This window comes from Toxorhynchites rutilus, chromosome 3 (assembly GCF_029784135.1).
Source record: "Toxorhynchites rutilus septentrionalis strain SRP chromosome 3, ASM2978413v1, whole genome shotgun sequence".
Lineage (NCBI taxonomy): Eukaryota > Metazoa > Arthropoda > Insecta > Diptera > Culicidae > Toxorhynchites > Toxorhynchites rutilus.
The window spans coordinates 91,943,166-91,965,878 of NC_073746.1; the positions used below are offsets into that span (position 1 = coordinate 91,943,166).

General features: G+C 37.3%; 1 protein-coding gene across 1 annotated transcript in view; it reads right to left on the reverse strand.

The window, feature by feature from the left end:
• Window positions 1-22,713, reverse strand: part of LOC129779250 (zinc finger protein ZFAT) — a 224,618-nt gene that overhangs the window by 82,297 nt on the left and 119,608 nt on the right. Inside the window, exons 2-3 of the mRNA XM_055786634.1 lie at window positions 10,569-12,607; window positions 7,905-8,314 (exon numbers count right to left, since the gene is read on the reverse strand). Coding sequence (XP_055642609.1) covers window positions 7,905-8,314; window positions 10,569-12,565 — 2,407 coding nt within the window. The 5' untranslated portion in view covers window positions 12,566-12,607. The remainder of the gene's footprint in view (window positions 1-7,904; window positions 8,315-10,568; window positions 12,608-22,713) is intronic.

Genomic DNA, 22,713 nt, shown 5'->3' on the forward strand with positions numbered 1-22,713 from the left:
AAAATTGTAAGAGAAATTAAAAGAGGAATTTTTTTTTCAATATTTTTTTGAGATGGTTATTAAAAATCCATTTTTAACTTTTGCTTCATTATTACAAACTCATAAACGACACAAAGAGTCTTCGATTGTATATTTTTTATATATTTTTACAGTTTTACAGTACACATTCGCTTATTGGCGCTTTTTTAGTTGGAGTGCTTTTTAACTGGCGGTTTGCTAGTTGGAGCACGCGCCAATCAAAAAGTAGCCATCCGTCATAATTGTATGTCAGTTTTACTCTGTTGTTTCAATGCCATTTTTATTGAAGGGTCCTTGAATGTTACACCCAAAAATCTAAGGCACAGTATAAAAGTTTTTAGTTTAGCAGTTTGTTTGACAAATGATTTCGTTTAAATATATATATAAATATATATACAAATATAAAATGAATTATATCACATCCACTATTCGAGGAAGTTAATGATATTTATATTTTCTAGCATCAATCCGAATGCAGTAATCCTAATTATTATTATGGCCGCAATTTTTTTTTTTTTTTATCCAAAATATATATTTTTATTAAGGCTCATATGGCGTCAACCTGACGGGGCCGGGAGTTCAATATTTCGACAATGTTTGCCTTATAACTATGTTAGTAATATGTAACCGATTACTCGCGGTTGGCTCGAGGTTAGTATTACAAGTGTTTTCGTAATTGTGATGTTGCTGTCTTCAATGATCTGTACCTGTGCCCGACACGGGATACTTCCTATTGGGATGCAGCTGACCATTAATCAGCAACGCCCCCCTTGTCTGTACCCCATATCTAGCGTCGTGCGTCTTCTCGAGGAATCCAGGATAGAATGGTCACTAGCCGGCGCAATAATCAGCTCGTGTAGAGTTGTCATGAGCGGTACAATCTTTGGCTTTTGTTGAATCATCAGTGGACTGCACAACCTTTGGCCCGTGTATCTGTAAAGAGTGTGTGTATGTATTGCCGCGACTAAGTAAAAGTTTATAGATCGAATAGGAGGGATACGAAACAGGGACACAACGAAGGAAACATCATTAAACGTTGACATCGGCGTTTCTGAGGAACAGGTATAGATGAAGCAGAAGATCAGGATCACGGCTACCTAAGATATCCCGGACGGGGATATCCGATTGTCTGACTTTTGCTCTCAGTGCTCTAGACAGCTGAGAGCGAGCAGCATGGACCAGACAATATGCTCGATGTCGTGGTAGCCATCGCCACAATCACAAAGATTGTTTGCTGCGAGCCCAATTCGATAGAGATGCGCGTTTAGGTTGTAGTGATTGGACATAAGCCGAGATATCACGCGAATTATTATGGCCGTTATTATGGCCGCAATGAAAGACATGAAAAACAACAAGAAAAACTCGAACTTTGAAATTTGTGAACTATTGCAGTATTACTTCAGCCATTCCATGCCAAACTGATCTAGTGAGTTTCAGATTTTCGTGAAAATTGGTAGCTTGGTTTCGTTGTGGTAAAACATTGAACCTGTATTATTTTTTTGGGTGATTCCATTTTTTTTTAACTTTTCCCAAAAATTACTTTTATCAAAAACTCATAACTTTTGAACCACTAAGCCGATTCAGATGATTGACACATCAAATTGAAGTTAATTAGCTAGTCTTTTTTGGAAAAATATCAAACTTGCAAGAAATTTGAATTTTGTGTTCGTAATTAATGATTGTTTCCATTTTTTTATTGTTTACATGGTTTCGGCACCAAAGGTGCTATAATTTTCTATATTTTACCTTGAAAACTGAGGATTTTTTATACATTTACATTTTTTACTCAAAAAGCAGATGTGTTCGTTTTTTCTTTTTGGAGTTATAATTTTAACCGAGATGATCGATATATCAAATTATAGCCAAAGAGCTAGAATTTTTTGGGAAAATATTGCACATGCTTTCGGGACAAAGGGTATATATAAAGATCAAATACGATCAATAATTAAGAAAACAAAATTATTTTTTTTTTGCAAGTGCAGTATTTTATCAAAAAAGACTAGCTAACTGGTCAATTTGATATGTCGATCACCTGAATCAGTTTGTGAATGAATTTGTGCAAAAAGTTATTTGAAATGGAATGGGTTGTAATATTTTGCGAAAAGGAACAAAACTTCCCATTTTACACGAAAATCTGAGAACAACTATATCGGTTTGGCATAAAATATATATAACACTAAAAAAATATAGTTTGTGGTCATTTCTCCGGCAACTAAATAGCTGAATACTAGAAACTAATTGATGTTAACGTTTCATTACCTTTTAAATTCTAGATACAATACCAACAGAGGGTATTTAAAAAAAATAAACGGCTTTTACGAGGTGTGTTCGAAACTGAAAAAAAATAAATTCATCATATTTGTTTTTTAAGCGTACATACATTACCTAGTCGTATTGTATCATTCAATTTATTTCGATAAGAATGCTTGAACAAATTTCAACTGATGCTCTTACCACATTTTAATTTTTTTATTCAATGTCCAGTTTCTATGGCGAAGCTTCATTCGTAAATTACACATTTGTCATCATTGGTGGAATACGATCATGAATGTTGTTATGAATAGCAGAGCAAGTTATGATTACAATACATATGGGTATATTTTGATAATGCAAATATTAACAACATTATACATAAACCGATAAAAATGCATTATAATATTTGTCTACAGCACTTCCAGCGTCTATGTATATATTTTATTCAATTTTCAGTAATTATTTCTATTCCATTCGCCGTGTTTATCATGATGATACTAACATTAATAACATTTTATACGAACCTCCCACCTTATATATGACGTCTCCCACCGTTTTAGAGACATCTTAACATTATGTTCAATTTTTAGAGCGTAAACCATCTGTCAATTTTTTCACTGTTTACATTTTCTTGCCACAAATCGTTGCCACTTTTTTCTCTCATGTTCCACTTCTCTTCTCTGATTACATGTTAATGTTTATAGTTAATTTGACAATGCAATGCAATACTAGTTGAAGTGAGTTTTGCAACTAGTACGCGAGCTTGAGCTTGAGCTTGGGTATACTGTACAATTCGTAGTTGCTCTCCGTGATTGACCTGAACCAGCGTAATTTGAGTTTTGCAACTAGCACGCGAACCCAAATACATTTATAACTCATTATAACTTATTGAATAACTTGGTATTCCCAAATAATTTTTTGGTGCAAAACCTCAACACTTGCTGTACCATAGCGTCAGTTCAATGCATTGATACAATGTCAAAGGCACCAACGAAGCCTTCATGATGAAGGAAAACAAACAATGTCAACTGCTTGGAAAAAGGTTGAGTATTTGCCTCAGCAGAGATTCATTACTAATACCCTAGTTTAAATATTTCCCTCCCGCTATCTCCTCTCTTTGTCGACACGTTCGGATCGACATGTTCACCCGCAACAGCACAATACGTTAAAACGCACGCTCGTACGCACACAAATATCCATATATCGATGGCTTGAAGCAACTAAATATACACACACTTATCTTCGTTTTGGGCTCTTCTCAACAGAAGCTCTTTTTGTTAATAATGCCGGTCTAGATCAGCTTAGCTGTCATCCTTTGTGGAGAGAGTTTTCCTACCGTCATGCGAAACCAAATCACAGACAAAATTCCTGAACATTAAATTTCTTGGTGAGTTGACAATAGCCTAGCTTGATGATTCCCCACACAAATGTGTAGCTCAGAACCTTAATGCAATGGCGTCAGTTTGATGCAATTATTGCAAAGCTAGAGACATCAGCGAGTCAGTCATTTGGTCGCGTCCACAGCTCAATCCGAAACTAAGACACGTGAGACTTTAAACTTCTTTAGTTGTTTAGTTATTAGTTTAGTTTAGTTTGTCTCTAACCTTCAAAAATGCCCTTGGAAAACTTTACTCTTTCCTCGTATTACTCCTTCACTTCTCACCGTCCAGCTCGCCTAGCAACGATGTTGTTCAGCCTGTGTCCTCACGAAGAATGAAGGTTTACCTTTTCTTTCTTTCTTTGTTTTTAAGAGGCTTTAAACTTTGCAGTTCATTCGCCTCTAGGTTTACCTCAGCGAGATCTATTGTTTATACTCTAGGCAAATATTCCCCTTCGTTCTTCTTCTTTTCCTTTGTTCACGGAGACTTTAAGTCTTACGATTTCCCCTTCGTTGCTCGACCATAAGTTGCTCGTTATAGACAACTCTGTTCGGGAAAGCACACAAATGGACAGAACAAATGTTTGGGAAAATGGAAACGCTTATAGTTTTCATGAATGTTAACCATTTATACACCATGGGATTGTAATGTAATGTAACAAATCTTAGGGAATTTCCGATTCATTTGGTATGTAAATCGCCAAAATCCGTTCACGGCAAAGTAGTTATTAACGTTAACTTTATTTCATAAAAACGTGACCTGTTTTCTGTATTGTCACCCTTAATGAAAGACGTAGTTCTACGTCAAAAAGCCAATAATTGAGATTTGGATGACATTGTCCGCACAAATACATATATAAGTATAGCGGCTATTGAATCACGTCCATTGAAAGCATTCTTCACAACAAATAAAAATGATAGTTATTCCTGATATATTATAGGTAACCTCGAATACCAGTAGCCCTGTAGCACTAGTAGCAGAATCGTATATTTTGCAAGGTGGGGGAAGCGTCAAGCACATGAGTAAAATCATGATCTTCAAACTAACTCGCCTTGCTGTTAATTGTTCGTATATGTTATTATTGGATGAAACGAAATTTGAAAGTTAACTCTGTAATATAAATTTTTGGCGGCTTGAAAGAGTTAAAGGTTCGCGTGGCCATTTCGAAAACTTAATGTGAATTCTAAGGCGGTTGGCTGCTTGTTTACTGGATGAACACTAAAATTATGCCTTCTTCTTCATTATATCATCGAAGCTTAAAGCTTGAATGACCTCTAAATGGAAATGGTCAATAAGAAGATTAGAAACTCTTTCGTACTTTTTAAGAAAAGCGTTTTGAAAATTTTAGAATTACTTCATACTGTTTATTTCATAGAATAAAAATGAATCGTCGATAAACCATCTTCAACTGTTTCAACAAAACCATCCATTTGTCTTTTCAGGCTCACTAAAACTTTCAACTGAAGTTATTTAAAATTTTACGATGCATTCAGAAAATAATTAATTGAAATAATAAAATGCGAATTGATTTGATAACTTTTTGTCAGGAATGAACCTATGGGACTTCAGGACTTATTGGTGACCTTTTTCCGATGTGTTTTTGATGCATTGAAGATGTTAAGGACTACTTAAGGACTACTTTGATATTCAATAAGCTCAGTATTTCAGTTCCACTTCCCACATTACATGTTAATGTTTATAGTTAATTTGACAATTTGCTCAAATTGGTTATTTATTACTTTGTTTATTGTTATTTACGTTCACGAGCCTCAGTTATCGATCCTTGTCAATGATACCAAATATTTGAACTAAAAAATATATATTTGATTAATGTTTGTTCTCGTCGGCACAAGAATTGTAGTCCTATGTTAACAATGTGGTCATGTTTTGGAGATCACCCTCCTTTTTTCTAGTAAGCGGAGACTTAAAAAAAACATATAAAGATGATTTTCCGTTATTGAAATATATTTTTCCTAAATATTAAGTTATAATTTTTATTTAATAAAACTATATTTCAATAACCGAATAACATACCTTCCTGAATCTTCGATCATCATATAAAAAGTGAGTGTCTTGTTGGTCTCAATAACCACTAAAACAAAAAAAAAATCGTTTAAATAACTTTCATTGGCTGCAAAAAGATCGAAATCAGTCAAGCGATTTGAAAATTACAATTCTCTTAAAATGAGTATCTTTTTTGAAATCTGTATAACTATATAAACAAATATACAGGGTTTTCAACAAACTGGATCCGTAGCGGATATTGTGAAACCTGTGCATCATCGTAATGTGCGTTCGGCCGAAAATATTGCTGCTGTTGCTGCCAGTGTGGAGGATGACCCGAATGTTTCGATTCCACGGCGTGCTCAGCAATTGGGCTTGTCAAACACATCATTGTGGCGAATTTTGCATTTGGACTTGCACCTACATCCATATAAAGTCCAACTGGTACAAAAATTAGAGCGTGGTGACCATGGAATGCGTCGGTCATACGTCGATTGAGTGAACGAACAACAGCAGCAAAATGCAGAATTTTCCCATCAAATTTTCTTCAGCGATGAGGCACATTTCGAGCTCGGTGGCTATGTGAACACCCAAAATTTCCGTATATGGGGCTCAGAAAATCCACACGTGATTGTTGTGAGGCCATTGCATCCGCCAAAAGTCACTGTTTGGTGCGCATTATGGTCTGGTGGAGTCATCGGGCCGTATTTCTTTGAAAATGAGGACGGCGAGACGGTAACTGTGAATGGTGAGCGCTATGGCCGCATGTTAAGCGATTTTTTTTTGCCACAAATTGAAGATATGGATACGGATGACATGTGGTTTCAGCAGGACGGCGCCACGTGCCACACAACACGACCGAACATGGCCATATTGCGAACAAAATTTGAGGGACGCATAATTTCGCGTTTTGGTGATGCCAATTGGCCGTCCAGATCATGCGATTTGAACCCGCTAGCCTTTTTTTGTGGGGTTATGCGAAAGACCGTGTCTATGCCAACTCTCCGCAAACTCTTGAACATTTGAAAGACAACATTCGTGAAGTTATGACCGAGATACCGCCCCATATGTGCCGAAAAGTCATCGAAAATTACCTGTTCCGGATCAAGGTGTGCGAGGAAGCCCTAGGTGGACATTTGAATGATGTTGTATTTCACACATAATGGCATAAACCAAACTTTAATTTGAATTTAGAATTCTAAGTGTGTTTTATTTCAATTTACTTTCGGAATTTTAAGTTGGAAAACCCTGTATATCTGAAAAACGAAAAAAAATGTTCCTGATATGTTGCTTTTTTATGTAAAAAGTTTCAATTTTATAAAAATTTCTAAATATCAATCAGTACATTGGTATTTTGTTTAGACGACGTGCTTCATATGTTTCAGTAATTCAATAGTTTTTTTTGAATATAATTATGATTGTTTTCATCGTAATGGATGTGTACAAATAGTTCTAATGAATTGATGCGGAGATCTATTGAAAATTGTCGAGTTATGAGCGTTGAAAAAATTGGAACTGTTAAATATACTATTATAATAAAATAATAAGACATAGACTGAATAGACATGGTAATATAATTTTACAGCATGGCAACGCTAGACTGCATACGTGAAAACATATCTAAACGGACAAAAATAGGACAGGAAGTGTTCCCCACCGATCATATTCACCAGACATGGGAGATATATTTTTAATTAAATTGATAACATTCAAAAGGAGTTTGATAGTTGAGTTGTTGCAAAAGACCAGGGCTTCTTCAAGCAAGGAAACCTTAAATTGTATGGAAAATTAAATATGGCTGCAAAAGGAGCAGGGTCAAAATTAATTCTTCTTCCATTTCTATACATATTTGTTTAATTTTTAAAAATAATATAGATTCGTATTCACACACACCCAATATCCTCCGAGAAATCACGGTCGTTTTCCTTGCGTGTTGTATATGGGTAAAAATTTAAATAAATAAGATTGATGGAACTGATTGATCGAAACACTCCATCAATGTTGGCTCAACCCTACCGCCACCGCTACCCACACAGAATCGTTGTATAAGTTTGCGGTAACTCTTAGCCCTCGGATTAACAAACAACAGAGCGAAAAAGCATTCGCCCGAAAATGTTCGTGGAAAAGTTATAAATTCCCATAAACTTTTACTCCCGCCGTTCATCGTGTCCACTCCCCATCTCCCGCCAAACGGATGACACCATCTGCTGCTATGGTGAGCAAAAAAAAATAATCTAAAACTGTACATACCTTCCGTCTCATCAGTTGTAGCTGTTGCTGCTGCTGCTTCCGCTGTTGCTAGCGACGCTCCTAAAACTGTTTGAACACGGGTAGCTTCGCCACCGCTGCCGGCCACCACCGATGTCGGCGGAGTCGAAGAATACAGATGTGACTCCTTTCCTACTTTATGATCATTCATATTTACTTTAATTGAATCATTTAGGATAATTGAATTTTCGCCCAGAGGATGCGACCGGGATGCTGCCGTCGGCGGCGGCGGGGGTGTTTCCTCCCGGCCTCCGAGGTCGGCCATGGCGGAACACGACGAAGACGGCGGTGGCAATGATGATGTGGTGAAATTGAAAAATGTACAATTTTTGTCACGTACGTGTCGGCCAAGTTCCTGGGCCAACACGAAATTTTCTCCGCACTGTGGACAGCTGTTTTGGCGAGACACGATAGATGAACATGGTCAGTACTGGGGTTATTGAATTTACAAGTCGACAACGAGTACGAGTTTATACACTCTGTCCAACTTCTATAAGACCACTCTGAATCTCTTTCGTTGCAACACAAACAGTTTCAACAAGATACATTCATACATTGTTGACTGCTTAAAATAAAGTATTAAATATCAATTTCGTTCAAAAGAGTTGTTTGGTTATTTATTGTGATTAAATATGATAATTTCAGCTGTCCAGCTTCTATAGGACCATTTCAAAATTCATAAGTCTTAACAATGAAAAATTCAAAACGATCGGCTGATTTACATGTCAATAATTGGCAACCTTGCCACTTCGGCTAATAATCTGGAAAATTCGTGTTGGAATACTATGTTTCACATTCTGCTGAACGGATTTCTCAATATTTTTCCATGTTTCCGAAATTGCGACCTTGAGCTCTTCAATCGTGGTGTACCGTATCTCCTCAGTGTGGATTCTGCATACAAGGATCCCCCTAAGATTTTGAACAGGATTCAAGTCTGGAGAGCAAGCCGGCCAGACAAAAAAATATGTTTTTCGTCCTTAATCGATTGCTTAGTTTCCTTGCTGGTATGAATAGTACCTGGAATGTGAATTTCTTTGTGATGATGTCCACGCAAAAAGGTAGAAGAGAGGCTTCCAGAACATGTATGTAATCCTTGAATGATGTGGAAGCTATTTTGAGCTTTCCGCTTGCACAGGATCCCGTCGAAACCATGCACCCATTCCTGGTTGAAAAATAGTGTTTCTTCTTCCGTTAATCACGCCAGTACCCGTTGAAACCATGAGGACCAACTAAATGGAACATTTTTCACTTTTCACTTTTTTTTCACTGAAGATAACCTACACATTGCAGAACTTTTCGTTATGGTATATAGCAGAATGTATTCTTTTGGAAACATTCTTTGTCACAACATACCATGTCCCACTGTCGGATCATGTGAGCTTTGGCAAAACTCAGACGTCTTCCGATGTGAGATGGTCTAAGATGAGGAGGTTTAACCTTTTAAGGCCCACTTTTGTTTGAGAATGTTTTACCAAAACTTGGTGATTTGTCACCCGAGTAACATTTAAATTGAAATATTGATTTATTTGCATAAGAGATTTTGAGTAATTCGAAGCTGTTTCAACTATTTCCCGCTTATCCCGGTCAAAGAGCTTCAATTTACGTGATTTTCTCTTCTTCTTAGAGTCTCCGCATACTGCAGCCTTTTTTTCAGCCGATAGTTTGGTCGGGTTGGGTTGCTAGTGCGCACACCGAGCCAACCAAATAGTCGAGTTGGTAAAGAGTGCGCACACTAGCCAACTATCGGCCGAATATTCTCGAAAGACTGTGTATTTAATTTGTGTTTGAGAACGGAGAAGAGAACGGTGAAGGAAAATCAACAAGATTCAGAGAGCATTGGGTGCATCCCATTGTCAGTGATTCGCACGGCACGTATGTTGGATGCCAAAATAGAGAGCGAATTCAGAGCGAATTCAAAGCGAATCGAGAGCGAATTGAGAGGTAATCGAGAGCGAATTGAGAGGTAATCGAGAGCGAAATGAGCTATCGGACGTAAACAAATCGTCGTGTGTGCGTAGATCGATGCTAGCCAGTACTGATTAAACGGACGGCTGATAGTTGACCGACCGAACAGTTTGAATGCAATTCGGAAGCCTATCAAACGTTTTTATCGGCCGGTACTGAATCGGTGTAGTGTGCGCATATGCATATCGCTCCATACTGATTAAGTCGTCCGACTGATCTATCGGCCGACAAAAGTCTGCAGTCTGCGGGGGCTCTTACAGTATCCTTGAGGATTCGCCAAATAATTGAGCACTACTTGATGGGATCGTCCAATCCGACGAGTAATTTCTCTGATAACAACATTTTCATGGTAAATACATCGATTTGTCTTTCTTCTCTCTCTGTGAGCACTTTTCCCTTTGGCATTTTCCAGATTTATGGATCAAAACAACTAAAACAACGGAAAATGTAACTGGTCTTATAGAAACTTGACACTTGAAAAATACAAAAAACATTCGTTTACGCTCAGCGCTTGCACACACACATATGAGATTCATGCAATGTATGGTAGTCACCAATACCTACACACTGGAATATAAATTGAAGTATTGTTTGTTTACAACTATACAGAGCGGCATGATTATCACTGGGTCTTATAAAAGTTGGACAGAGTGTAGGGGAAGTGGTAGACAGCTCACTCACCTGTATTTATTTTCCGGATGCTTCATCCGAATGTGATTCTTCAGCTCCAAAATATCGGCGAGTTCTGCCTTACATATATGACATTTTTTACAGTTAGCGGTCACTTTGTGCCGTTTTCTCGCCGACATGACCTTGTGGGCGGTGGTTCTCCGATGCTGAATCGATTCGGTGGGCGTTTTGAAGCACACTTCACAAATCGAGCAGTAGTAATTCGGCAATCGATGTAACTTCTGGCCATGCTGCAGAAGCAGCATCCTGTTGTGAAAGGATGCGTCACACAGATCGCAGCTGTAGGTGTTTTGGAAGGTTCGCTTGATCCGCAAGGTATCCTCTGGGGTTCCTTCGTTGCAAAACCGCTGATGTCTGTTCAGCTCGGCATTGTAGCGAAATTCATCACCACAAAACTCGCACCGAATTGGCGTGATTTTCCGTATGATGATCGGCACCGATCGGTTGATAACGGAGACCACTTCCAGATGGTCATGTCCCAGCAGGTGGTTTGTCATGTGATAATTTTCGATGCATTCGAATTTGCAGAAGCTACACCAAAATTTTCCCCCTGGAGTGAGCCGTTTTTCGTGATCCAGCGAGTTCCAGTGGGCCATGAATTGATCCTCGGTGTTGGCGTAGAATTTGCATGGTTGACATTGGAAGGGGGATTGTAGCACAATTCGGTGAATGTTTTTCAGGATTACATCGAAACATTGCTCCGGGTAGTTCAACATTCTCCGATAATGGTACCGGGAGATCAGGTGCTTTCCGAGAAGGTGCATCGGTAGACGTGTCTTGCAGATGTCACATTTGGTGTAGTAGCATTTGCGTTTTCGTTTGGATTTTTTCGGGGAGATTTTCGATTTTTTCGGGGACGGAGTTGAAGTTTTCTTCGGGCTAAGATTACTGTTGAAGAAAGCTTCTTCGGGACACGGACTACGTTTGATCATTCTTTTGGACAATTCATTGGGATAGAGGGTAGGTTTGACGGCCCGTTCCAGTTCGGTTTCCTCTTGGGCTCGCTTCAAATGGAGATTCGATTTCAGATGCCTTTCGTAGACGAATCGGGATGCGAGTTTCCGGTTGCAAATGCTGCACCAATAGTGATCATCGGACGCTTTGCTTGGAAGTGCACTGGTCTTGTACTCGAGACGCGCAATTTTCGAGCCAGGCACCCACTTACCCTTGGTGTGTCCTGGAGGGGGTGAATAACCCTTATATTCCTCCTCGTCATCGTGTTCTGTGGATTTATCAAGCAGTTGGGCTTCCTGATCGGGCCATAAGCGCCACTGGGACGATGTGGGACGATTTTCTGGTTTCCATTTGCCGCCGGTGTGATTCCTGGGGGGAGCATCAAAATCCTCGTCCTCCTCACTCTCTTCCTCGGATGGTTCCGAGGGTTCGTGATGGAAAAATGTAAACAGAGGCTCGACCTTTTTATTTCCGCTTATATCGTGGACGGCTTTCATGAGCTTATCCGAGTCATGTTGAGGAGCAATCCAATCATCCTCGTGATCCTGCTCATGCTCCGGCTCAGTATTCGATAAAGAAGTTGTCACCTTACGTGTCCTATGCCGCACGGGAGCAGCGATCTTAGTGGCACTGGGATGATTGGGATTCGTTTTCTTAGAACTGCTCTGAAGCTCCAGTGAGGAGAAAAACAGATCCGCCCCCAACTCGTAATCATAGTTAACATCATTTTTATAGTCAGTTTTACTGTCGGACCGCTGCACGTGATGGGGTTCCAGCTCATAATTGAAGCTGTAGTTTGGTAATTTCTTGTGTTGATCTGCATCTTTCATTCCCTCGCTGAAATCGAACGATGTGTATCCTTGCTCGGAACCGATCCGGGGACTGGGTCCCGAGCTGGTAATCGTCGCCGTTGGTGGTTTCGACTGCACACAGCTTACCTTTCTGTGCTTGATGTACGTTTCCAGGCCCACCACTGTGCGGCCACATCTATTGCAGAGGTGGCTATCGTCCAGTTCGACCTCCTCGTGGAGCATCGTTCCACGCTGCTAGTGGGGGGAGTCGCAGTCGCTGGAAGCCTGCAATGAGTAAATCAAACTTTCGGTTTACATTTGCGCTTGACGTCCGATGCTAATGGAATGGTCCTTCTGTGGTACCATAATTATACACGGCGAAAATAGAGCGTGCAATTTTCAAGGTGATAGAGAACTTTCTGATAAATATATCATGTAAAAACATTTATTGCCTTACTTTGCGCCCCCGGCCCGGATGCAGAAATGCTGCTACCAGCCTGGACCGGAATGATAAAATATTAGTTCCGAGAGGAAAACATGACGATGATGATGTTCCTACTCCCCATCGAGATTGGATAGACTGACCTCTGGAGTGCCGGAGTGAGGATGTGTGCATGTGTGGGGCACAAGACGACACGGAAGTTCTGGATACACTTTTCGAATTGAATCCATTCGGTTGGAATCACTCCTGTATGGCAGGCATGAAACGGAACACTAGAAAGGTTATGCGGCTAGTACTGACTTGTACAACATCCTTTATCCCCGAATATGTGTACATATCAGGAAATGATTCAAAACAAGGAACAGAAGTACAGAAGCGTCTCTACATACGTATCAAACCATTGCTGCTGCTGCTGCTTGCTCGGCTTTTGAATATATATGATCCCTTAGGAGGATGATTATACTGCCATCTAGAGCTTGTTATGGTCATAAAACTGAAATCCTTATTTTGATGAATGGCCAAAGTTGTTGTCTAATTGTTGGAATAAATTCTATTTGATATATCACATGGTTATTACACAAATTTATGTACACACATATCTATAGGTGGGACCCCGAACGAAAACAAGAACGCCATCGCTTGGGTTTGCGAGATTGTAGTGGCTTGTTTTCTCCGAGACCGAAAGTTTTGAGTGCGAGTGTGCGTGTGTGTATGTGTGCTAATGGAAGAAGGGAACCATCTCTCATATCCGGATGACAGAGATGCTTTCGCTGGGGTTAGATGCCGCTTCGAAAGAGGAAACACATTTTGAGAGATGTGCACGTTTGCGTACACCTTAATGGGTATATCTAATTAGCAGGAAGGATGTTGCTGTTTAGTATGCATCGACACCTCTTGGGGATGGATTTGCAAATGTTTGGGGGACTTCTTTCTTCTCGTTTTGAATGACTCAATGAACGCAACGCTAATCCGCAACCAAGGAGGGAATGAATATAGATGACATGAAATGTGCTCTGTCATATTTTGATGTAATCAGTGGTGCTTTTCGTGGCGGACGAGTAGATATGTTAAAATTCTTTTTGTCGATAGAGCAATTCCGCGCCAAATCGGCTGGACGCTGACTCGACCCTCTTCGATTTTTTTCAAACTTGGTACTTATGACGGAAGCTACTCAAAATCACAATTTTCATTATCGTATGACTAATTTAAATTACGACCGATTTTTTAAAAGGGTATAAGGTAAATGATTTTGGTTTGTCCAGTCGAAAATATGATCATGGTTTGTCCACTTTTTTGAATGTTTTAATTCAGCGCACCTGTGTCAAATCAGGTATTCGAATGTTGCAAAACATATAAAAAAAATTGTCTTTTTCATTATTAAAGTAGTTTTATAATATACTAGCTGACCCGGCAAACTTCGTCTCGCCCAAAATTTAAAACAATTTTTTAAATTTAAATTTAAAACAAATTTTTTTTATCAATACCTTCAAACATTCACGTTTTCTTACTAAGCGCAAGTTCATGAGTCCAATCGCCGAACTGTTCATTGATTTATCTTCTAATCGACCCCGTTGAATTTAGCTTTTACTAAAATATTCCTAGTACTTCTACCAAAACTCAGTATTATACAGGTAAACTTCGAAATAACGTACAATTCACTTTCAAAATTGTACGTTGTATCGAATTGTACGTTATATCGAAGCATAATAAAGTATTCACAAACGTAGTCTATAATACATTATTGTGTTGCTGTTTTAGTAAAGTTAATGAATAACTGCAATCAGAAGACGAAGCCAGCCTTTCTCATGATGTTTCCCTTCGTACTGTTGATTAAAGATTGATTCATTTAGAATCCGGAATCACAAAACCAGCTGTATTTCGGGATTGATTGAAGGTACAAAACTTGTTTTAGCATCACAATACAGATAATCCATTGTTCTATCAGAAAAAAAAATATTGAAAAAAAATTTCCTTTATACTTTGGAAATGTATACGTTATATCGAGGTAAAATGTACTTTATATCGAGTGACGTTATATCGAGGGTACGTTATAACGAGGGTACGTTATATCGAAGTTTCCCTGTAATATCAGATTATTTTCAGACACAATTCTCGTTCAAGATTTTTCAACCACTTGCAAATAACATGTTTCTCCGTTACATGGAATAAATATTTGATACAGAAAATATGATAGAATAAAGACAGACCCCTCCCCTCTTCTCCCCGTAGAGAGGGAGAGGAGTGTCTATTCTCTATAGAAATGTTTCGTGCCTCCAAAAATCTTGCCAAATTTGGCTCTATTTGCTTGATTAGTTTTCGAGTTATGCAGAAATTTGTTTTTCATTTGTATGACAGCTCCCCCTTAGAGAGGGGGGTGGAGTATCTAACCACTGTGAAAACATTTATGGCGCCCTAAAACCTCCATATACCTAATTTGGTTTCGTTTGCTTGATTAATTCTCGACTAATGTAGAAATTTGTGTTTCATTTGAATGGTAGACCCCCGCCACACAAGTAGAGAGAGAGGGCGGAGTGTCTAACCACCATAGAAACATTTATTGCACCCTAAAACCTCCAAATGCCAAATTTCGTTTCATTTGCTTGATTAATTCTCGAGTTATGCAGAAATTTGTGTTTCATTTGTATGGCAGCCCCCTCGTAGAGAGGGGGGTGAAGTGTCTAACCACCATAGAAACATTTACTGTATCCTAAAACCTTCACATGCCGAAATTGGTTTCGTTTGCTTGATTAATTCTTGAGTAATGCCGAAATTTGTGTTTCATTTGTATGGCAGCCCCCATTTAGAGAGGGGGGAGGGATCGCAAACTATCATGAAAACCTTCCTCGGCCCCAAAAACCCCTACGTACCAATTTTCATGTCGATCGGTTCAGTAGTTTCAGAGTCCATAAGAATCAGACAGACAGACAGACAGACAGAAATCCATTTATATATATATATATATATATATATATATACATATATATATATATATATATATATATATATATATATATATATATATATATATATATATATATATATATATATATATATATATATATATATATATATATATATATATATAGATTTTTACGGATTCACACATCATGCTTATGAACCATTTGTATCAGATTTACATAGCTAAACCATGTAATTAACGCCTTTCGATGACATCAATTTTGACCATGAGTTGTCCGATTCACTTATGTTGCTTTGTCCACATGCTTTCTATGGCAACCTCTTGGCGCGGTGTAGTTTGTTTATTGTGTCCTTCGCAGAAATAAAGTTTCTCTGTGTTTAGTGTGTTGAGGTGAACACTTTTAAAATGCCCAAGAAAAGGCAATATTCTGAGAAAAAGCCTAAGTTATGAATGGATCGGTGAAAAACGGTGATTTCTAAAACCGGACAAACCTTGATCATTTTTTGGCCAAACCATGATCATAATTTCTCTTTGAGGAAAATCGTTAATCGTTAGTATTGGCAGACTAGAGACTTGGGGCTTTTCAATGAACCCAAACTCGTATTGATTCTATGTGATTTCCATGAAGAGAAATCGATTTGCATTTACTAGTTGCGTGAAAACACTCTAAATCGGACAAACCAAGATCATTTACCCTATTCAAAATCATTGATCGTTTTTTCAAAAGATCGTAACTCAAAATTAAGATGATTGATTAAAATATGATGTAAAAAAAAACATAAAAATTCTGTTTTCTAGTCATATTTTTTTGAAAATAAAATTTTCAAAAAAATATGACTAAAAACAGAATTTTTGTATACAGCTGACTGTTTTTCCTAGAAGACCGCATACCTTCTGTTTGCTAAAAAAGGCTCAAAAATTGGTCGAGCGGTTCAAAAATCTTTTGTTTTGAGTGTTCATTCAGCAAAATCTATAAAAACGCATGAAAATTTTAGTACCGGATACGATCGCATTATTGACGTACTAAATTATTTGATATAATTCGTTTGTTCATTACTTGGGATACTATTTAAGATCGCATCAATACTTTAGAAGTAACTATTTAGTGGAAAGTTTTGGTGGCTCGGAATAGTTCCGTCTCTAAATGAGTGTAAGAATTCACGAATGGCTTGTTTTGTTTCCAATAAGTTGCAAAGGGTGAAACTCAACCTGCTGTGATGAATATTTTTTTTGATGTAAGCAGTTGCACAATGGTTCAGGAGTTGTATTTTAGTAGAAATTGGTAGTTGTATTTAAGTAGAAATGCATTCAGAGCTCAACAGTTATCCTCTAGACAAACACTGTCTTCGACAAGTATGATAGAGTGCTAATTTTTGTGTTATCAAAAATAGGGTGACCAAAATTGTCGATGAAATAAAAATTTAACTTTCTTATTTTTATAGAGAGAGGTAAACATAGTTCGACGATGTTTGTAAATGTAGCACCATTTATCCGAGACATCTTTATAGAACAAAGTCTTTCTTCTATCTCTTGAAATAACCGATATAGCGTTTTTTTTAAGGTTGCGTTAGGGTCACTATTAAAAAACCTGTTTTTTGCTCTACCATTTATATTTCAAATTCTACATACAAACTGTCTTCGAAAGACTTTTAGAGCTTGTTGATACAAACATTTTGCGATGCAGAACTTGTCAATATCTTAATCCTACTTAAAGTTATTGATGTTTTTGATAAGCTCTAAAAGTCTTACGAAGACAGTTTTGATGTAGAATTTGAAATATAAAAGTTAAAGCAAAAAAAAAACCCGTTTTTTCATGGTTACCCTAATGCAACTTAGATAGAAAGCGCAATAAACAACTTTGTGCGAGATATTTGTTCTATAGACAAAAACTGTCTTCAACAAAATTGTTACATATGATAGAGCGCTCATTTTTATGTTATCTAAAATAGGGTGACCAAAATTGTCGATGAAATAAAAAATCTTACTTTCTTATCTTTATAGATAGAAATAGCCATAGTTGAACAATGTTGTAGCCCCAATCATTTTAAACAGGGTGTCGACTCAAAATCCGAAAATGAATTCCCTGATATTCCCTGATTTTCTAGTAATTTTTCAGAAAAAATCCAGATGTAGACTAGTTATTAAATTCTCTAAAAGTACTTTAGCTGTTGCTCCTAAAACATTTAGTTAGCTTAAACAATGAAATTTAAGAACGTCTGTCGATATTTCACAATAAATGAATTGTTTGTGATTTTTAATTGAGTTTAACGACGACTGATAAGGGTTCTAAAAGATTTAAAAAATTGATTTTCTAATACAGTTCAAAGTTATTTTGAAGGAGTCTCAAATACTAGTACAGAACATTTTAATTTTAAAAAGATGGTGGAGTGATTAGCACCAATGGAATGAATAATGCTGAGTATGTGGAATAATTCGATGTCGAATTCGAGGAATTATAGTGCTAAGAACCGAAGATTCAAATGCAGAAATTTAGATAGTTATAACATTATAAACACAATTGCTTCTCTTTGTTCATCGCAGGGCAGTGTGCAGAAAATAGTAATTATATGAGCAGCGTTTCAATGGTTTCTTATTTTCATCTATTAGGAAACACTAAATAAAAAGACACTATCGTGACAGGCATGTTTGGACTCTACAAAGAATGTGATTCAAATGCAGGTTTAGCTTATAGCACATAATACTGACAATTGTTGATTTTCGAACGATGTTTGAAAGCTATATGGAACTACGTCTGTTATGCGGATTTTTCGGAAACGTTTTTTCAAAATGGCTCAAATGTTTTCGAACAAAAAATGTTTGTTTGCATGTTATTACATGCAAATTACATTGCGTAGAATGCAATTACATTGCGTAGAATGCAAAATGGCGAAAATTCGATTTTGTTCATTTTATCACTTACGTCTTCTATACAAACATGGGCAGAAAGGCAATGTATAGCTTACATAGTTTCATCTAACCAAAAATCGTCATAAAGCTCATTTTATCACGCCCTAGTTAGATCTTCTCAGCTTCCTGGTTGTCATAAAACATTCTTCTCAATACAATAATGTATTTTTCAGCATTGTGGAGTGATTTGTGCTACATAACTGTTTCCAGACACCACAGGAGCTCGGCTTTCATAGTATGATTTTCAAGCATTAATTCATCGATAGTTTTCGAAGAAGAAAAGGAAGGGAACTGGTTGAAGCTGAACGGCAGATACTGATACCAAAAATGCCAGTAAAACATCGCGAATGTAAAAGCTACTATTGCGCACTGTACTGAAAAAGTTAGATTTTTTATTTCATCGACAATTTTGGTCACCCTATTTTTGATAACATAAAAATGAGCGCTCTATCATATGTAACAACTTTGTCCAAAACAGTTTTTGTCTAGAGAATAATTGTCGAACTCTAACTACTAATTTCCACTTAATTACATCTCCTGGGCCATTGTGCATTGTCATGTTCGCACATCATTTTCAATCAAAGCATTATAATTTAATTTTATATTCATAATTCGTTTCACAATCTTTCGCCATCTTTCATACAGCTTAAATATTCTGTCCTCCCAGAACATGTCTGCTTCCTCGTTGAAAACTGCTGCGAGTCATACATGTGAGAAACAGGTTGCTTGGTACTAGCTCATAATACAGAATCCATTTTAAATCCCACCAGAAACAGAGTATATCTCCCTTCGGGCGAAGACCGGATATGTAAAAGAATTAATAAGCATGGTATAAATCCTCGCATAAGCAGTGTTTCGCCTGACTTTTTGATCGTTTATATTTTTTCCGAAAAACCTACAGCATCAATACATCCTCATCATCCATGCTTTGGAATGAATCTTTAATCAACAAATGAGAAAAGCATATCAGTAGTGGAAGACTTGTTGAATTTTTCCTAATGTTTATTATATTTAGTACGGTTGTAGATATATTTACCATAGTCTCTAGTCCCATAGCCCATAGTTGATTCTTCTTTGCATCAGACGAACAAATTAAATATAAAATCTTTTTATATTGACTGTGGATTCAAACATTTTCAAATGCGAACCGGAGAACTATCATGACAGGAAAATCAGGATAAATTGAGTGTTCGTCAGGATATCAGAGAGCGCTAAAAAGCTGCTAAAAAGTCTGGGAAATCCTGAAAAATCAGGAAGGTTGGCATCTCTGGTTATAATACAACAGTTCAAATCGGATAATATGTTCTCGAATCCGATGCTCGAACAAAATTTTCGGCAATTTTTATATTTGAAAACTTTAGTAATTTGTTATTCGAAGTGTTGGTTTCAATCGATCCGAGAAGAATCGAAATACTATACATCTTCACCACTTGTAGAAAACTAGCTATATTTTCCATAGGATGTTTATTCTAACTAAAAACTTAGATTTCATTCATAATTTTCGTTTTGAAAATGTTTCTGCCAAAAATCTGCAACCATGTTACAGAAAACAATTGATTGAATTGAACCGTGCTCTGCTCCAAAATTGACCGGAACATTAGAAAAGTCAACATAAAGTGATTTTTCTTTATGACAATGCCCCGTCACACAGAGTCTGGCTCTAAGGAAACTAAGGAAACGGATGAGCTATTCAATTGGGACTAACTACCGCATGCGACTTATTCACCATATTCACCAGACTTGGTATCTTCCGACCACATTCATTGTTGTCTCTTCAGTTCATATGTGGATACATCCTAGAACCAAATACGTTGTTTATCATTCAAAGATAAATGTGGTTTTAGATCAAGCTTGCGTTTCATTCAAAAATATCCAGACACACAAAAAGCTGATTCTTTTTCATTTCATAAGTAAAAGTGTTCCATATTTCAATAAACTACGTTGGGAGTTTACACAATGAAACAAGTTTTAACGAAATTACCTTTAAAAGCACCCATCTGAATTATAGTGACCAGAAACAGCTCTGTCACAGAACACCAAAAGCCAGAGTGACGAATGCTTGGTCTTAAGCTTTGCAATGACTTGAGAGTTTCTTGGCTGTTTCTCGATGTGAACACCAATTAAAATTGACCGTAGCCTTAACCATCGAACCCCTGACTGAGGGTAAACATGTTCAATCCGTTAACGACCAAACTGTAAAAAATAGTTTTTTGATGAAAGCCATTGGTGTAATTTTGTTTATTGCTGCTAAAGAAACCCTAATGCTCAAGAATTATTTTCAACTCATCTTCATGTTCGGGGAAATGGCTGTTCGAAAAGTTGAACACTGTCCAAAATCTGCACTGTACAAAAAAAAATCTGTTTTTACAACCACACTGCAAAAATCACTCGAATTAGTAAATATACAGCATTCATAAATGCATTAATTTTACATTCAAGGATGTTCAAGCACAGGGAGATGAAAGTCTCTATCGAAAAACGTGAATTAATCTGGGGATGGTTAGAAGTTACATTCCTTGTTTTATACAATTTTAGCTTATTACTGGTAAGCTTTTTCTTTCACTCGAAAACTATTGCTGTTATTTTTATTGAAGACGGTGGAAATATGTTAATTATCAAGAATCGTTCCTTTCCGATTATCAATTTTAAGAAGAATCGGATATTTTCCAAAGCCTAAAAAGTATAAATACGCTTCGAAAAAACAATGGCATTGAGGTCTTGGAGGTTATCATTCAGTAGAATATAATCGTCATCTAGGTTTTCTTCATCAGTGGGATGGCCCACCGAATCTGGCGGAAGAGTACTAATCTTATTACATCTCATCGTCGTTTCACGTTTTCGATAATTTCCTCCACATTCGAAATTATACGGAACGCCATCACCTAAGATTGTTGGGAACAAAGACGTATATTTTCCTCAATATCAATCGATGTTTATACACATTAACAAATGGATATGCTACAATGAATGAAAAAAAGTTATTATTCGGCATAAATAAAGTTAGTTATGGCCGATGTTCGATTTTTCGAACACTTTATTTTCCTACTTATTTTTTCCTGTAATGAATGAATTTTGTCAAAGTAATACTGTAGAAGGGATCACATATTTTTGTTTTTTATTAGTTTTTTTTTATTGAAATTGAACATACCTAGCGTACATTATTGCTTTAAACCGAATTTATTGTCCAAAAGTGTTATACAAAACGAAATGAAATTGGTGGTAGGTGGAAGCTAATAAATTAAGCTATCAGTTTTGTATACCAATCTTTTGTTTGGTACATTTTTTTGTCATTCATGGAAGGTTCATTGCAGAATCCCAGATCAAACCGGATCTTGGTCATTCCGTTGTATATGCTCTGTATAATTGTCTCCAGATTTCTTCCGACTGACGTAATCCAAATCACTCGCGAGAACTCGTTTGATCAGCTCACTGCTGAATGACCTGTTAAATTGGTACTATACTCCAAGTCAATTTTTTGCTAGATTAATGCATGCTTCTATTGCAGGTGTAATCTTGTTTTCGCTCTATTCTTCTTTGTATTTTCAATTTCATTGTTTCAATTTTTCCGCATTTCGCTGGTTTTCATATGACCAGTGGCTTGAATTTCGCTTAAGTCGTACGAAGCAAAAAAAAACCACCTGAATAAATTTCTCGAAATATCAATCAGAACGTTGATCCCATAAAATATGTATACGATGGGGCACGAGAGCAAACTACTGAAACGGAATTCTGAAGAGCCAGAGACCCGAGGAGAGGGAGAAAAATTCATCTAAAAATATCTTTGAATAAATTATGAATAAATAAAGCTACGCTTTTATTCAATCACATGCATACGAAAACCCTTCGCCACGCAAGAGGAAGAACGAAACGGGAGGGGGACGGTTCGTTTGGGGCCCACTGTGCCCCGGATCCGTCAGGGGCTGGGCAAAACGACGAACGACGAGATAAGCAAGCAAAACATGTCCCATGGATCTCCGTGGGATGTGCCACAGTGGGATCGCTCCGAGCTCTGAATCTGATGGGAAATATCATATAAGAAACAGCATCGAAGACGAGAGACATGAGAAAATATATCGCATATTACTTTGATTGGATGGGATGGATAGTGTAGTGGCATCATGG